This window comes from Anabas testudineus, chromosome 15 (genome assembly GCF_900324465.2).
Source record: "Anabas testudineus chromosome 15, fAnaTes1.2, whole genome shotgun sequence".
Lineage (NCBI taxonomy): Eukaryota > Metazoa > Chordata > Actinopteri > Anabantiformes > Anabantidae > Anabas > Anabas testudineus.
The window spans coordinates 21529139-21548487 of NC_046624.1; the positions used below are offsets into that span (position 1 = coordinate 21529139).

Here is a 19349-nt window from a genome sequence, read left to right on the forward strand (position 1 = left end):
ATCAGAAGTGAGCACGTGTGTACAGGTGTGCGTGCAGAGTGACTGTGATGATGGTCACAGCCCTTTAGCTCAGTGTTTTTATGTTAAGCTGCCGACAGAGCGATAAAGGCCCAGTTCTTGTTTCCCACAGAGACTGTCCAGGTTCAGGTTCTGAGTCTCCAGACCAACACATCACGGTCTCAGTCTGTCCACTCCTGGTTTCTGTGAAGACTTAATGACATAAATGTGTAAAATCTCCAGGCTACAATAACCTGTATCAGAGTACTCACACTTTTTAAAATTTGATTACATTTTTCTGAAACTTTCAACTGTACTTTCATTTACATATACTTTTACTTGTAATGGAGTATTACTACAGTGCTGTTCTGGTACTAACGTAACCTGCTGGTTAAGTAATCTTTTGAGTACTTCATACTGCAAAATTCAAACTTAGAGATATTCCTCGCATCATTTTTTGGTCGGTCTGGAAGCTGAGAGAAGTTGATTGGCTGGACTTGAGGACAGCTATGTTGTCCTCGAAGCATGTTGCTAACAACAGAGCTAATGTTGGGCTACATGGCTGCAGTTGTGAGAGTTGAACCCGTTAAACTTTAAGCTCCAGTCAGACCAGGATCAAACGTCAGCTCAGCTCTTGTTGGTGCTTGTTTTGAACACCCGGGCATACCAGGCGGGCGGGGTACTGACATATTACAATGGCAGTCTTGGATGGATGGTCAAGGTCTGCAGATATTCTGCTGCTGAGAAGGATTCAGACAGCAGGCAATAAAAAGATTCAAAGAATATAAAGGTCGGATGATTCAGGGCCTGCAGGAATAACAAGCGTTAATGCAGTTCTCCTAAAACAAGATGATCTGCAGGTGGGCTGGTCTGATGCTGACGCAGATCAGCTGAAAGTTTTCTGGTTTAAAAACCGGCACAGAAACTGAAGCAGAACAATCAAATCCACAGAGAGAAAGAGAAGAAACGTCAGTCTCTCTTTTATCAGATGAGACACAAACTTTGTCTCGATAGGACATCCAAAAACTGGTCCAGGTCTGGTCTGCTATCAAAATAACAGTTTGTGAAACTTGTAGAAGTTTAAATCCAGAAAATGAGTCACAATAAGAAAATGTGTTAGATTTAATTCAACTGTCAAGCTGTCCTGCTGTGTTCTCTCCGTTCACATCTTGGTCCCTCGGCTGTGATAGCGCCCCCTGGAAGCTACACTCACACTGCAGTATGCAGTTCTGTCGCAGCAGAATTTTTCCGAAGACGTGAAATCGTAGCTGGTAGCTGAAGGATTCTGCCTATGCGAGACTAAACTAAGAAAATTGTTAATATAATAAATTCTGAGTAAACACAGTCTCACTTCTTCTGTGACAAGCTGAAGTTTTTAGTTTTTAATGTGTGAAATTAGAAAAAGTTCATGCAGCACTAACATGCAAAAAGTTTCAGTGTTGATAAAGCAAATACAACTTTTTAAAACCTTTTTCTTCACCAACTAAAAAAACAAAGAGAAAATGAAAATATGCAACAATCCCACTGGAAATTTTCTAGAAACCAGTGAGCGACAGAAAGAAACTGCTGAAGCTTAACTTCTTCTTCCTGGGATCTGATTGGTTTAAAGGTTTCAGGTTCCTAAAAAACTCCAGAGTCAACTGTCGACCCCCCAGACCAGAACAGTCAGGGCTCCTCCTTCAAATTCCAGACTTGCCACTCCAGAAAAAGACAAGCGGCCGGTGATCGCCTCCCTGAAGACGGCTACCAGTGGTGGTTCTTGGACAGGTAGGCAATGAGTGCCACAGCCACGCCCACATAGATACCTGTCCCGATGGTGATTGACAGCACAGCCAGGAAGAGAGCCCGCCTCGAATTGGAACTCGCCAAGTGGAAGTCTCCTTTAGACACCGCCTTGTTGGTCTGAAGGCAGAAGAAGTGAGAGACAAATGGATCAGAGAACAGGACACATGTCTGTGGGGGTTCTCACTCATCCAGGTCCTGGTTCAGGCGGCTCAGTGGAAACTGGACCTGCTGGAGCTTCTAGACCTGACTAGTTTCATATCGGTGGCAGTGAAAAAATGTTCCACTACACAGTGGACGGGGTCTGCGATACCATGTAGCTGTTCACACCTTGACCTCAGCAACCATGAAGGTGTAAAAGACTTAATAGTCCACAGAGGGTAAAAAGCTGGGACCCCCAACCCGTCATGACTGAGCAGGAATCAAACTCTGTTTTCTTAGTTTAGAAATATAAGGAGAAAATATATAGTATATCTATAATATAGAAAATATAAATAATGATTTTCTTTCTCTGATCGCTTCTCCTTCTGTTCTGGCTCAGTCACAGGTTTCAACTCGTGGGTTTGATGATAAAACCAGCTGATATCCACATACAACATATTTTTCTAAAACGCATCGAACACTAAAATCTGTGACTTCTTACTGTGCCTGAACGTCCTCCACAGCGGCAGCTGTGTGTAGACGCGGTTTCTCTGTGTGTTGTCAGGAAACTAATGAAGTCAGGTGAGTAGGACTCTCTTAACGAGATCAGTTAACTCTGGAAACATCATTAACAAGCTCGTAGCCAGGAAACAGCCGCTATAATCTCAGGTTCACTTCCAGTGAGATTTAATCAGACTTTCTGACCAATCAGATGTCACAGCCAATCAGAGCTGGCGAGTGGCGTGGTCTCCTGGGATTGGTCCAGACCAGGACAAAGAGCTTGTCCCACAGTTTGTGCTGAATAAAGAACAACTGAGGGTTGGAGCCAGAGAGTTACGTAAAGAGCTCAGAGAGAGAGAGTGTGTGTCCTAAAAGCACCAATCAGATTATCCACACCGGCTTATCAAAAACAGATTGTTTCAGTCTGCTGCTGGAACATTTTACTGTTCTTTTCTCATTTTTTATTTATGTCCCTGAGCAAACTGAAGATGTAGAGAAACTGCAGACTGATACTACTACTAATTATTAATATATTGATTCTTGTGCTGGTTCTGCTCTGACCTTCGTGTCTCGTGTTGAGCTCCTCTCAAATACAAACTGCTGAATTATCATGTTGCAGACTAACTGTGATCTGTGTCAGTTATTCCTTTATTAGCCCTTATTCCTGTTTCCTCAGCATGTTTTTCTTCACTCTCTGTTGACCAGCAATTGATCCTGACATGTGCTGGAGCATGTTACTGTAAACTGAGCTCAACTGTTTCATCTCTGACATCATTAAATTATGTGAAAACACATGGACCTCTGTTGTGATGCACTGCAGACACAGATGGCCGCTGTGTTTTACTCTTTTGAGTGAACTCTTCTTTTACCACGAATCGCCTCCTCTCTGGCTTAAATAAAATCTCCTCCTCCTCCTCTTCCTCCTCCTCCTTCAGCAGCAGCTTTCTGTTGCTCAGTGATGGATTTCAGAGTGGGAGGCGTTGCCAGTGGCAACTAGCCTTGATTCTTGTGGAGCTGTAGGTGTGCAGTTGCCACGGAAACTGCATCCACAACACATACATACATGTACAGCACCTCAGTTACCACCACATGACAACAAGACAACTGTTCAGTTAAAACCTCTCAGTCTGATAATTCCTGTTCGTCACACAAGTAATTCAGAACTCCATTTGAAATTCCAGCATTTTGTGTTACTGCGGTGAACCTGTCTTACTACAGTCACAATTCAGCAGAATCAAAACTACACGCACTCGAATTCAAAGGCCAGAGTTTTTGTCTTATTATGTGTTAATGAATCAGCTAATTGGTTGAAAAACCTGGGAACAGAGTTACTTCAGTATATTGCCTTTTCAGATATACTGCCTCATTAATTCATCCACAAACTTAGTGGGATGCTGTGAACTATCATCAGATTTTCCTGGACATACAGTGAAACACACAGAGAGGTCGTCCTCCTCCAGCTGACTGCAGATCAGTTATATAAGGTTTATTGTGTCAGTGTGTAGGAGCAGATTTATATGAATGCTGCAGAAAAAGAGAAGAAGAAACTGCTACATGAACATGGACGGATACACGACTACACGATACACACTGTACTGTGGGTCAGCTGATATACAAACAATCTAAATAGCGCAGGTGTGTGTCAGGTGTGTCTGTGGGCGTGTTCTCACCTCGTGTGATAAGTAGAAAGCTGCGATGCCGAGCGGCCAGAAGCAGCAAAGCATGGAGAAGACGCTGAGACCCAGGTGATCTCTGGGAGGCATCAGCAGGAAAGTGTCCTCACTCTCTGACTCACTGGAGTAGTCGCTCTGATAGCACACATGTAACAGGTGACAGGTGAGTCTACTGGCTGTTCAATTACAATTCGTCACCTATAAGTCAAAATACAGGGTGATGTTTTCCCACAACAACATGAGAGGCAGGATTTACCTGGACACTGACCTGGATCTGGTTCAAACTAAAACAGACTTGAAACTGCTGATGGTTCCACGTGTGTCTGCACCTTCTACTCACCTACATGAGAACGTCGTCTCTGTTCCCAGTCTCAGCTCCTCACCTTCCTCAGCCTGTTTATAGCTGCAGCTATGAGAGTTTGTATCATTTGCTTCATCGAAGTTTCATTAGTCAAACGAGAAGAGCTGTGTCTACACAAAACCAACTTTTACTGTTTTTATGGAAATGATTTCACCTGTGGTGATAAAACCCAGTAGTGCAGTGGATTCAGCTGTGCACCGTCTCTCCCTCCTTCAGTAATCCCCCTCTCCCTCTCTGTCTGGTATTAGCAGGAAAGAGTAGATTAAACTGGACTTTACAGAGACAAAATCACAGCATTTCCAGCTAATCGTCTCTAAAGCGATTGGCTGTTAGGCTCCAAATGTGTGGTACCAAGCTGCAGCCGCTAATCTCATTCTGCTGGAAACTGTGACTCACGGCCGCATGGATGGAGAGGGGAGATGGAGAGTTGGGGGGTGTCACAACGCTTAATTAGATGGATTATTAAAGATGTTTCCAACCTCACACACTGTAACTACATGTGAAAATACTTCATCAGGGTTTTGTGGATTAAAGATGTTTGTTTAAGTCTCTGCCTGTCACATCACCACCCTCACCACATCACGTCGAGACAGTTCAGAGCAGTGATGCTCACTTTCCACTGAAAGCGCTTCTAGTTTTATCTCCTCACCAGCAGGAAACAAGTAAAGTACACACACCACCGAAGAAGAAGAGATGAACCTCCTCACCTCCAGCTCCTGAAAGTCGTCGTCATCATCGATGTCGTACGACAGCGTGTGAATCTTGGACTCGTCTCCAGAAAAGTCCAGAAACTTCCCGTCAGCGAACAGCAGGACCTCCTTGGTGGAGGCCGCAGCAGCTGAGGAGGAGGCGTCGGGACCCAGCCCCTCGATGAAGGTGGTCTCACAGCAGTCGCTTCCCCCGGTCTCCCCCCACGCCCTCAGGACGCTGTCTGGGCACAGGAGGAGGCCGGGGGCAGACCTGAGGCGGGGGTCCGGCCCTATCTGGTGTGAGAGGAGAGCACTGGGGTTCAGGAGCTGAGGAGTGCCCCCGCTGTGCTCCTGCTGGGGGGGGGGCGTTCACCACCACCTGGTACTGAGGAGACGAGTACACTGACAGCAGCGCCTCCCGAGGTTCCACCCCCAGATGGTGGGTGTTGATGAGGCCGTTCAGTCTGCAGCCGCCTCCCCCAGCTCCTTCTCCTACTCCTGCTCTCCGCGAGGCTCCTCCCAGCTTTGAGGGGGTTTCAGCTTCCTCTCCTCGGCTCTCCTCTTCTCCTCCTCCCTCCATCCCTCCTCAGAGCTCTGCTGCTTGCTCCTCCTGCTCAGAGGGGTCAGTCAGAGGGGTCAGAGGTCATCGCAGGCTGTTCTCTCCTAAGCAATGAGACATAGGGACAGGTGCATACAGGTTTAAAAACAGCCGAGGGTCTGTGTGTGTGTGTGTGTGTGTGTGTGGTCCCCCCCCCCCCCGTCTGTCAATCAATCGGATTATTATTTTCTTCATTCACTAAGTGAGTGAGTAGTACTAATCTATAGTTACTAATGGGGCTGGTTAGTGTAGTGCTAACATCACCACCTCACATGTGGACTCAGGTTTCTGCCTGTTGCAGGAGCTCCCGTTAGATTTTGTAGTTTTGTAGTTATTTTGGCCGTTTTTTTTTTTTTCTTTCCTTACTTTTCTCTTTTAACTCTCCTTCGAAACTACTTTTTTTTATTTTTTCCCCATTTTTCGTGACTTTTCCAACACTTTATGTACTGATGGGGATTAACAACGGACTCGACCAGGAGCGGACGCATTGTTTACACCAGGGATCAGCTGATCGCGCTCTCCCAACACTCACCAGGAGAAAGGCCTCTGATCCCCGTGGAGCTAAGGAGAAGGAGCCGGGGATGAAGAGCTGGACTAAAAAAGAAAGAGGGTTTAAACCTTCTCTACCTTCTGTAGTCACGGGAAATGTGAGGTCCCTGGTGAATAAGATGGACGAGCTCGGTGCGCTGACTTCAAGCCAGCGGGAATATCGTGAGTGCAGCATCATGTGTTTTACTGAGACCTGGTTCAGGAACAGATTCCGGACTCCAACTGCACCATCAGCGGCTTCAGGACTGTGCGGGTGGACAGAGACTGTAGGAGGAGTGGTAAGAGGAGAGGAGGTGGTGTAACCCCGGTCATGTTACTGTAAAGAAACGTCTCTGTAGCCCGGACATTGAACTGTTAGCTGTAAGTTTGCGTCCATATTATCTACCGAGGGAGTTTAGCTGTGTTATTGTCATTATGACGTACATTCCCCCGTCAGCCGCTCCTGACGTAGCGTGTGACGTCGTTAACTCAGTCACCGCCAACTTACAGAACCAGCATCCAAACTCCTTCATAATAATAACAGGAGACTTCAACCACACGTCTCTGGACACAACTCTCCCCACTTTTTCCCAGTTTGTCAACTGCTCCACCAGAGACAATAAGATCTTAGATTTGCTGTATGCAAACATTAAGGATGCATACACCTCCACTGCTCTCCCTCCCTTAGGCAGATCTGACCACAACCTGGTGCTCCTCACCCCCGTCTACACTCCTATTGTTCAAAAGCAGACAGTGACCACGAGAACTGTAAGGAAGTGGTCTCAGGAAGCTACTGAGACTCTGCAGGGGTGCTTTGAAGCCACAGACTGGAATGTTTTCTGTGACCAACATGGAGACGACATCAATTCCATGACAGACAGCGTCACAGAGTACATTGACTTCTGTGTGGACAAAATCATCCCAACCAGGACAGTGAGGTGCCTCTCGAACAACAAGCCCTGGATCACCAGCAACTTAAAGGAGCTGCTGAACAGGAAGAAGAACAGGGAGACAAGGACCAGGTGAAGTCTGTGCAGAGAGAGCTGAGGGTGAGTCTAAGGCAGAGTAAGGACGCGTACAGTGGGAAGCTGGAGAACCAACTCCAGCAGAACAACATGAAGCATGTGTGGTCTGGAATGAAGAAGATCACTGGCTTCAAGGAGAAGGGGAACCAGATGGAAGGGAACCTGGACAAGGCCAACGAGCCGAACCATTTTTTCAACAGGTTTACAGCACTACCGGGTTAGACTTTCAGTACAACACTGAGTCCTCCCATCTGCAGAAGTTCTCAGATGACTCTGCAGTGGTTGGGTGTATCAGCGGTGGGGAGGAGACCGAGTACAGAGGTCTGGTGGACAGCTTTGTGAAGTGGTGTGGGAACAACCACCTGACCTTGAATGTAAGCAAGACCAAGGAGATGGTTGTGGACTTCAGGAGGAAGATAACTGGCTTTGACACTGTGTGCATTCTGGGTGAGAAGGTGGAGGTGGTGGAGAGGTACAAATACCTGGGAGTTCACCTGGACAACAGACTGGACTGGAAGTTCAACACAGAGGCTGTATACAGGAAGGGACAGAGTAGACTCTACTTCCTGAGGAAGCTCAGGTCCTTTAATGTGTGCAACAAGATGCTGCAGATCTTTTACCAGTCTGTTGTAGCCAGTGCAATATTCTTTGCTGTCGTCTGCTGGGGCAGCAGCATCAGAGCCAGCGACACTAAGAAACTGAATAAGCTGATCAGGAAAGCTGGCTCTGTGCTGGGGGCTTCTCTGGAACCTTTAGAGCAGGTGGTGGAGAGGAGGATGCTGCACAAACTGCTGAGCATCATGGAGAACAGCTCACATCCTCTCCACAGCCTGCTTATCAAACAGCGGAGCAGTTTTAGCCAGAGACTTCTCCAGCTCCGCTGTGACAAGGAAAGGTTAAGGAAGTAATTTGTGCCAACAGCCATCAGCCTGTACAATGACTCCCTGACAGAGAGTCAGTGTCCACGCTGATGGTTTAACAATGTGTAACTAAGTCACTTTACATTCAAGTCCTACTGTGTGTTTTGTTGTTGTGTAGATTATGTTACTTAATGTTCAAATGTTTTTGTTTGTAATGGCTGCTGCAACACCAAAATTTCCCCTTGGGGATCAATAAAGTATCTATCTATCTATCTATCTATCTATCTATCTATCTATCTATCTATCTATCTATCTATCTATCTATCTATCTATCTATCTATCTATCTATCTATCTATCTATCTATAATCTATCTATAATCTATCTATCTATCTATCTATCTATCTATCTATCTATCTATCTATCTATCTATCTATCTATCTATCTATCTATAATCTATCTATCTATCTATCTATCTATCTATCTATCTATCTATCTATCTATCTATCTATCTATCTATCTATCTATCTATCTATCTATCTATCTATCTATCTATCTATAATCTATCTATCTATCTATCTATCTATCTATAATCTATCTATCTATCTATCTATCTATCTATCTATCTATCTATCTATCTATCTATCTATCTATCTATAATCTATCTATCTATCTATCAAATCCCAGCTGTGTACCTCCAATAGGGGTCCTTAGGTAAGACCTCCTCACGCTACCCTGCCTACCATTGTACCTACTTCGCTTTGGAAATAATCGTCTGCTAAATGTAAATGTTCTTTGTAAAGTAATACCTAAAAATGTAGAAGTACAGTATTTGCCCTTTTGTGACAGGAAAACAAAAGTACATTTCCTTAACAACTTTTGCTAATACTTGTACCTTACATACTTGAGTAAATGTACGAAGTTACAACCCACCACTGACTCTATGGTAGTAACAGTATAATAATAGTATAATAACAGTAAAGTAAAAGTAAAATACTGTTATAATAAAATACATAATAATAATATAATAATAAAATACTGTTATAATAAAATACATAATAATAATATAATAACAGTAAAATACTGTTATAATAAAATACATAATAATAATATAATAATAAAATACTGTTATAATAAAATACATAATAATAATATAATAACAGTAAAATACTGTTATAATAAATACATAATAATAATATAATAATACTAATATACTGTTATAATAAAATACATAATAATAATATAATAACAGTAAAATACTGTTATAATAAATACATAATAATAATAATATAATAATAATATACTGTTATAATAAAATACATAATAATAATATAATAACAGTAAAATACTGTTATAATAAAATACATAATAATAATATAATAACAGTAAAATACTGTTATAATAAATACATAATAATAATATAATAATACTAATATACTGTTATAATAAAATACATAATAATAATATAATAACAGTAAAATACTGTTATAATAAATACATAATAATAATATAATAATAATAATATACTGTTATAATAAAATACATAATAATAATATAATAACAGTAAAATACTGTTATAATAAAATACATAATAATAATATAATAATAATAATATACTGTTATAATAAAATACATAATAATAATATAATAACAGTAAAATACTGTTATAATAAAATACATAATAATAATATTATGCTAATTATCATTTACAGACCCCCAGGGCCCTACTCTGAATTTCTTTGTGAATTTGCAGATTTCCTTTCTAACCTAGTTGTTTCTGTAGACAAAGCGTTAATTGCTGGAGATTTTAATATTCACTTTGAGAATCCAGAAGACCCTCTGAGAACAGCATTTATGTCCATATTGGACTCGCTAGGAGTAGATCAGTGTGTAGTAGGACCCACTCATAAAGCAGGTCACACCTTAGATTTAATAATATCATTCGGTTTAAGTATAAGAAATTTACTTACGCTCCCACTGTCTGAAGTTATCTCAGACCACTATCTTGTTTCAACTACAGTGTGTCATATTAATAATGTATACTCAGTGCCGCGCTATCGCATTAAACATACATTTACATCAACTACCGCACAGAGCTTTATTAGTAATCTTCCAGAGTTATCAACTTTGATTGGATCACCGTCTGACACCACAGAACTAGACCAGGCGACTGAATATCTCGAGTCGTCATTCCGTTATACCTTAGATAATGTAGCTCCAGTTAAAAGAAAAGTCATCAGAGATAAGAAACTTGCTCCTTGGTATAACGATGACACGCACGTCTTAAAACAGACTACTCGAAAGTTAGAACGTAAATGGCGCCAAACTAAACTGTTAGTATTCCAGATAGCGTGGAAGGAGAGCATCCTGAACTATAAAAAAGCTCTTAGTGCAGCTAGATCAACGTATCTCTCCACTCTCATAGAAAACAACAAAAACAACCCTAGATTTTTATTTAATACAGTAGCCAAATTAACTAGAAAGAAAACTACTGCAGATATCTCCACAACAACGTTGTGCAGTAGTGAGGACTTCATGAACTTTTTCAATAACAAAATTGTAAATATAAGGCAGAAAATTCAAGCTTTAAAACCAGACAATTTAGTTGACGCAGGTGACGAGCTAACCACAGCAGATCAGTACCTAGATTACTTTACTCCTCTTGAAGAGAATGAACTAATTTCACTCATCTCTTCTGCAAAATCTTCAACCTGTACATTAGACCCTATACCGACACACTTTCTAAAACAGATAGTGCCAGAAATAATAGAACCCCTGCTGACAATCATAAATTCCTCACTCAGCTGTGGGTTTGTCCCAAAGTGTTTTAAATTAGCAGTTATTAAACCGCTAATCAAGAAACCTGATCTCGACCCTTGTCAGCTGTCAAATTACAGGCCGATATCAAACCTCCCCTTTATCTCAAAGATTCTCGAAAAGATAGTAGCTGGGCAGCTATCCTCGTATCTTCATAGAAATAACATACATGAACTCTATCAGTCAGGATTTAGGCCTCATCACAGCACAGAGACGGCACTTGTTAAAGTAGTAAATAACCTCCTATTGGCCGCTGATCAGGGTAGTGTCTCTATGCTTGTGCTACTCGATCTCAGTGCAGCTTTCGACACCATTGACCATAGTATTCTCCTTCACAGACTAGAAAATGTTGTTGGAATTAGGGGAACGGCCCTCTCCTGGCTTAGGTCCTGTTTGACTGATCGTTATCAGTATGTAGATCTAAATGGCGATTACTCCACATGCTCTCCAGTGGAGTTTGGTGTTCCACAGGGTTCAGTTTTAGGCCCCCTGCTTTTTTCCCCCTACATGCTTCCTCTGGGCAACATTATCCGTAAACATGGTATTAACTTTCATTGTTATGCTGACGACACACAGTTATATGTTTCATCAAAACCAGATGAGATCAAACTGCTTAATAAAGTTGAGCAATGTGTAAAGGATATACGAGACTGGATGCTAATTAACTTCCTTCTGCTCAAGGTTTCTTCCTGTTGCCTTCTCAGGGAGTTTTTCCTTGCCACTGTCGCCCTCGGCTTGCTCATCAGGGACAATCACATTATTATGACTCATACACATACACTGTTCATGTACTGTTCTTTGGTTGTGTAAAGCTGCTTTGTGACAATGTCAATTGTAAAAAGAACTATACAAATAAAATTGAATTGAATTGAATTGAATTAATATAATATGTAATAAAATACTGTGAGGTGATTCTATGAATATCTTGAACTCAACATTTTTTGTTGATATTTCTCTAATTTTCCTATTTACAGGTGATTTATTGATCTTCTATTGGTGATTTATTGATCTTCTATTGGTGATTTATTGATCCTCTATTGGTGATTTATTGATCCTCTATTGATGATTAGTTTATCTTATATTGGTGATTTATTGTTCTTCTATTGGTGATTTATTGATCTTCTATTCATGATTAGTTTATCTTCTATTGGTGATTTATTGATCTTCTATTGATGATTATTTTATCTTATATTGGTGATTTATTGTTCTTCTGTTGGTGATTTATTGATCCTCTATTGATGATTAGTTGATCTTCTATTGGTGATTTATTGATCTTCTATTGGTGATTTATTGATCCTCTATTGGTGATTTATTAATCCTCTATTGATGATTAGTTTATCTTATATTGGTGATTTTCTATTGGTGATTTATTGATCCTCTATTGATGATTAGTTGATCTTCTATTGGTGATTTATTGATCTTCTATTGGTGATTTATTGATCCTCTATTGGTGATTTATTAATCCTCTATTGATGATTAGTTTATCTTATATTGGTGATTTTCTATTGGTGATTTATTGATCCTCTATTGGTGATTTATTAATCCTCTATTGATGATTAGTTTATCTTATATTGGTGATTTTCTATTGATGATTAGTTTATCTTATATTGGTGATTTATTGATCCTCTATTGGTGATTTATTGATCCTCTATTGGTGATTAGTTTATCTTATATTGGTGATTTATTGATCTTCTATTGGTGATTTATTGATCTTCTATTGGTGATTTATTGTTCTATCCTGTTTAGCTGTTGATCGAGCTGCAGTTCAGACTGATCCACATAAAAAAAATCCTGCTACATTAATAATAAAGCCGAGCTTCAAAGCCGCCCGGAAATCCCCCCCCCCCACCCCAACCACCTCCACCCCCCTAACACAAGCACGCTCGCGCGCACACCGCCCGTGCACGGTTTGAACAGATCATAACAGAAGCTGCTCGTGCTCAGATGTTCACCTGAACAGCGACAGTCACCGGCTCTGACGTCACCGCGGTGCTGGTACAACGAGGACAAACACACGCACGCGCGCATACTCACCTCCCAAGGTGAGACGTGAAACCCTGCATCCATCCATCTGCAGGTCCAGGCTCCACGAACACCTCTCCTCCGCCCTGAGCCGCGTAGAGACGCGAGATGGTCCCGGTGTGAAGGGTCCGGAGCTCCGAGAAAGAAAGAGCCGAGAGGGGAGAGCAGGCAGGCGGAGGGCTGGCAGGTGTCCGTCTGGTCGGAGGATGGTTCTCCTGCAGAGGAGAGATGGAGAAGAAGAGGAGGAGGAGGAGGAGGAGAGAGAGGGAGAGAGAGAGAGACGGGAGGGGGGCATCAGCCGCTCTAAGTTCACTGACTGTGGAGGGTTTCTGCACCGAGGAGGAGGAGGAGGAGGAGGAGGCATGTGCGCTGAATACAGAGGAGGTGTGCGTGCGTGTGCATGGTGAATAGCAGCAGAGATTTGCCTCCCCATGGTCCTAAAGCCCCTCAGAGCTGCTCTCAGATTAAACAGCTGATGAAACATATGCTAAGGAATAAATGAAGGAACGCACTTCATGCTCCAATCACACGATGACACAGAACATTTATTCATCTACTCTTTGAGCAAAATGATCTGATCCGAAATATTTGTGTAAGGCTGGAACATTCTGCCTCCTGGTCTGAGCTGTTCCCTGTGATGTTCTGGTTAGGTTTCGGTCTCGGTTCGAGTCTGGTGTGTATGGTTCTATCCAACTATAAAGACCACAACATGTGTTACAACATTTTGGGATCATTTAGCATTTTTTTTCCACTTCCCATAAAGAACACCCTGCCCTGCATTTAACCCTCTTCTCACACATTTATTTGTGAGGATAGATGAGAATTTACATTAAGTGAAGTTTAAAGTTCATCAAATCATGAATCAGTCGAAATATGTAACTTCTGCAGCTTCTGTTCTCTTCTGTTGTTAGTCAGGAATGTGTGTTACACAGCTTCACTCAACAAAACAAAACATTAAAAGACAAACTTTCCGCTGCTGAGCTTGTAAATCAAGCACCAAAGCTACTAAACACTAAATATCTGTTTACACAGAGGCCCATCACATAGGCCCTATATGGTTCTGAATTGAAATTGCAGCTGCTTCGTTGACCTGTGTCAAACGAATTAAACATGAACCCTTTGTGTACTGACAGCTGCTTCCCCATTAAAACATCAACAACCTGCATCTGTAAAGTAACTATGATAACACAAGTTCCAAGTACCAAGTACTTCAATTAGAGTAACATCTTTGAAGTAGTACTTGTGTCGTACTGAGGTACTTCTTTAAATATTGTTTTATGTACTTCATTCACAGGAAGGTGCAGATCCAGCGCTGTGCTCTTGGTGGCGCTAATGCACCATGTATGTCACCCACCTTTATATGAACAGAAGAAGAAGAAATATGACTCCACCGTAGAAGAAGAGTTGGGCCGTGATGTTGTTCCTGCGCAAATGCGCATCCTACAGTGCAGGACTCCGGTGGATACCGAGAAAACCAACACTAGCAGGCTGGGAAACGACACGTTACAGCGGAAAAGAAAACAGCGCTTGAGGGGGAAAACAGACACCAAGGGGAAAGTCTGTAACAGGGCAGGTAAACCCGACTCACCGGACGTGGAGCTCTTTCCGTCAGGCCGCATTGTGTGTCAGCGTAGCCGCTTTACTGCCTGCCCCGAGCGGGTAGCAGGGCAGGCCCACCTCGGCTCCTCTGCGCTGACATCCGTAGTTACTGTACATAGTTTTTGTACTGGATGACGCACCAAACGGTGTTTTAAAATCTGTCGATTTCTGCATATAAACAAGGACCTATAAGCCCCGACATTGTGTTTGACATATTTTATGAGTACACGTTTCATCTCGGCAGCCAGGCAGCTAACCAACAAACCAAACACAACTTAGTTAATCCAGCAGAGGAACAACTTTTAAAGCGTTTGTAGGTTTTCAGCAACATTGTCATATTAAATTAAGTTGGCGGGGACAGTGAAGTTTTATCTAGATAAACAGTGTTTAATTTGTACAAATGTGCCAGACGATATTCTATATTTTCCACACGGTCTTAATTAGCGTTCAAACGACAGCCCACCGGGGCGGATAATCAATGCGACCTAAAATCTGAAGATTTTCAAATGGAATTTGGTGTGACGTTTTCTTTAGGGCGTACATATGGCTAACTATCAACAACTATTAACCAGTAACAAAGTTAATTGTATGAACTAATTAACTATTAGCAAACTAACAATATAAAGGTACAGTTATTCAGTTTAAGTGTTGTTAAGTTATTTGTTAATGTGAACTTAAAACACAACGGGAACGACGGCTAACATTAGCAGCTGCGGTTAGCTTATTTGTTGCGTTCAGGTAACATCAGGGACCAGGCTATTTACTGAAACTAAACGGCTACGTAACCGCGTGTTACTGACTCCACTAATAACAACTGCACAGTGTTGGTGACAGTTTAGTGTTCAACACACAGGTAAAACTATGGATGTGTCATTTGTACTGTAAGCAGTCCCGAACCAGTGTTCGGAGTTTGATCAGCTATTAGACGAACCCCTGTAACTGCCGGATGACAACACGCCCAGCAGCCGCAGCAGCACATGTGATGTTCGGCTGTCAGAGAAACGAAGCCCCGGTGGATCCAGAAAGAGGAAGCGAAAACGAAACTCTGTAGCACCGGAGTTTCTACGTTCAGCTAGTGAAATAAATTCAGTCTTATCTAGTTTTTTAATGAACAAACGCACAATTTACAAAGAAACTGAAGTTTTAATAAAGGTTTGTGGGGGAAGGATGAAAGAGTAATGGTTAATAATGATTAATAATAAATTGTTAGATGATTATTAACGTCGTCTATTCTGACGTGTGTGAAAACTGTAGTTGAAGCTGAGACGTTGAGATTTAATGTGATGATGCTGAAAATCAACAGTTTTTGAGTTTAGTTTGTTTGTTAGTTAGTTTAGATTAAACATGTTATTGTCACATTTCTGTTTGTCACCTCCTCATCTGTCTCCCCTGTGTCCTCTAATGACTCCTTCTCTCATGTCTTCTATTTACTATCTTCTTCTTTCGTGTCTCCTGTTTTATTACATCCATTTCCTCTTAACATCTCCTCCTGTAATATTTTCTTTTCTTTTCTTTTTTTTTTTTTTTGTTTTTTTTAACATATCCTCTGTTGTCTCCTTCTCTGTCCTCTCCTCTCTCTTTCTCCTTTATTCTTTCCTCTTCTGTTTTCTTCTTCTTACTGTTTCCTTCTCTATGTCCTCCAGTGTCTCCACTCTCCTCTCTTGTCTGTCGTCTCCTCTAATGTGTTTTCATATGTGTCTTCCTCTCTTGTCTTCTCTTCTAACATGCTCTTCTCTCTGTCTCCTTGTCGCCTCCTTTTTATCTAACATATCCTCCTCCTATGTGTTCTCAGTGACCATGGTGGGCGAGCGCCGCAATGGGAACATGCTGGTCCAGCTCGGCCCGCGGTTGCAGGCTTATCCAGAGGAGCTGATTCGCCAGCGTCGTACCCATGATGGTCAGACGGAGTACCTGATTCGATGGTGCCTCGTCACCATCGATGATGGCTCTAGCTCCGGGGGCGGGTCAAGCGAGGCAGGGGGGACAGGCAGCGGCACTGGGGTGGGGGGGTCTGGCAGCTCCTCGTCTGGAGAAGTCAAACCAGAAAACATCCTGATGTGGATGTCGACAGAGGACGTGTACGCTAACTGCCCCACCCTCCTGGGTAAGAGGAAGACGGATGCGCAGCGCCCCCTCCAGGCGCAGGAGAAGCAGCAGGGCGGTGAGGCGGCAGACGGAGAGCAGACAAACGGTGGAGAGTTCCCGGCAGATGTCACCTTCGACGAGGTGGAGCTGTCGGACATGAAAGAGGACGTGAAGAACCTGGTGTGTCGAGCCAGGAAGCAGATGGCCAAGAAGAGCGACTTATCCATCAGCATCACCCACACCATCCATGTGCTAAGTGCCTACGCCTCCATCGGTTCGCTTGTCGGAGTCTTCAAGGAGACCGGCGCCCTCAACCTACTGATGGAGCTGCTGTGCAACAAGGAGACACAGACCAGACGCAGTGCAGGAAAGATGCTGCGAGCACTGGCCTCACATGACGCAGGTAAGACAACATAGCAACAGGTGCTGACACAAATGGACTGTCTAAAACTTTCAAATGCATTTCAGTGTGGAGAGTTGAGATGATTCCAGGTATTTGACCTTACTCATCTGTTATCTCAGTGTGTGAGTGAGTGAGTGAGTGAGTGAGTGAGTGAGTGTGTGAGTGAGTGTGTGAGTGAGTGTGTGAGTGAGTGTGTGAGTGAGTGTGTGAGTGAGTGTGTGAGTGAGTGTGTGTGTGTGTGTGTTGAGCAACCAGGTTCAAAGGCCCAGAGTCTGTTGACAATACTGGTGACCTCTGATCCAAAAAAACCTGCCATTGTGTTGTGTTTTGTTGTGATGTTGTGTGTGGTAAAGATGAAAGTTATATGTTAGACCGTAGACCAGCAATCCCCACTCCCCACATAAATAATGTATAGTTTTTACCTTATGTAGACACTGGCTGACCAAACCAAAGTTAATGTTGTTCTTGCCCACGCCCACTGACGTATATTTCACATCAACCTAATCAGAACACAATGCACTCTAACTGTATCACATTCACAACATTATATTCTGTAAACATCCAATATAAAAATGCATCTTCTCTAGCAACAGGGTGAACCACACCTCCTCACTGAGAAAAAAGTTTCTGTCCTTGCTCTGTGTCACAGCAAACAGGCTTTGAACGTATCTTCATCTGTTGTAATATTAAATAAAGATTAACCGGGTAACCACAGACTCCCCACGGTCGACTGGTTTTACTGGTTTATGTAAGACCTCATCTACATGATGGCAGCGACTGAAGCTAACGTCAGTCTGGCTGATGGAAACACCTGCACAGGTGGAACAGCTTTCAGGTGACACCAACAGACAGGACTGAAGTCACATGACCTTGTCTCCACTATAGAGACACGGACAGAGAATGAACTGTACAAATACATTCTCAAATCTGGACAAGGCAGAAATGGAGACTGAGAGAGAGACTGACAGGAGACCCCTGGAGCTTGAGGATCTCGCTCTGTTTCACAGAGTGGTTCCTAGAAGACAACCAACTGATTCGATTTTTTTGATTTCTGATCTGCCTGTGAAGTGATGGAGGTCAAGAAAACAGCGTTTAGAACCTGCTCTGACTCTCTAATGGAACAGACTCTGCTTTGTGAGGTTTTAGTTTGAACCTGTGTCAGGCTCTTTTTTGTCTTTATCACACCTTGTGTCGACGCTAAAGGAATGGGTCAGTCAGTGCTGTGCAGGCTGATCACGGCTGGGTTACCTGTTTGAAGCTGAAGCCTGCAAAAAAAAAAAAAAAAAAAAAAAGAATAACTGCATTTCCTCTCTTTATCTTTCCTCTCAGTCTGTTGACTGACGTTTCTTTTAAGGCTGTTTTTTGGTCACATGGAGAAAATCCTGGCGGAGGAGCAGCTGAGAGTTTTTTTCCGTGAGTCATCAGGGCCACAAGCTGGAAACGATCGCACAGATCCACAACGCACAGAGCTGATATACACACAGCATCCAGAAACAAGAGGAGACCTCTCTGTCTGGATCGACATTAGTTCTTTTTAACAAAAACAGACATGCAGACAGACTTCAGAGGGACATTTTCAAATGTGTGGACAAAATGTAGGGCCCAGACACCCAAACTAAAATTTTGCAGCTGCTGTGTTTGATTGAAATGTTGCTGGATAATTCAACTAGCTTTGAGCAGCAAGCATGCATATGATTGGTTAGAACACTGATGATAATTGTTTGCTTTTCTTAACCTGTTATAAAACCAGATCAGTGCATGTATCATTTATATCAGTCGGTTCTGGTGATCTCGTCTAAGATAATGAAGTAAAGGCATCTCCCCCAACTCCTCCTGTAGAAGCTCCTGGCTCCAGAAGGAGAAGATGACACCAACAGTCAGCTGCAACTCAGAGTGTCTGTCTTTATTAACATTCTGTGTGGTTTGGACAGATCCCAACTTTAGTGGACTTCCTGGGAACATTTGCATTAATAATACCATTAATGTGGTGAAGTCCAGACTTTAGTGAATTCAGCCTATGGACATGTTGACTTTGGTAGCAAGTGGTTGGTGACTGGATGGAGTAGTTATCTTATATCATCAGAGACCAACTGGTCCAAACAGGAACTGTCAGATTCAGACAGAGCTGTGGACTGAAAAATCTGACCATTATCCCTGCAAAGGGGTCTTTGTTTTGTTTTGTCTCAGCAACAACGAAACGAACAATTAGCCCGAAAATCATCAGCTGAATGACTCTGAGCTTCAGTAAACGTAAAACTGTAAAATACACA

At 42.5% G+C, this 19349-nt stretch overlaps 2 protein-coding genes across 2 annotated transcripts in view; one reads left to right on the plus strand and one right to left on the minus strand.

Moving 5' to 3' along the window:
* Positions 1-1364: 1364 nt before the first annotated feature.
* LOC113158095 (synapse differentiation-inducing gene protein 1) lies at positions 1365-13340 on the minus strand. Its single transcript, XM_026353783.1, is given in 5 exon segments — positions 1365-1899; positions 4092-4229; positions 5163-5514; positions 5516-5807; positions 13005-13340. Coding segments are annotated over 4 exon segments (858 nt in total). The 5' UTR covers positions 5725-5807; positions 13005-13340; the 3' UTR covers positions 1365-1740.
* Positions 13341-14391: 1051 nt separating this feature from the next.
* LOC113159526 (cullin-9) overlaps positions 14392-19349 on the plus strand; it is a 35471-nt gene continuing 30513 nt past the window's right edge. The window contains 2 exon segments of the mRNA XM_026356257.1: positions 14392-14565; positions 16384-17079. Of these exon segments, the coding sequence (XP_026212042.1) occupies positions 14424-14565; positions 16384-17079 (838 nt within the window). The 5' untranslated portion in view covers positions 14392-14423.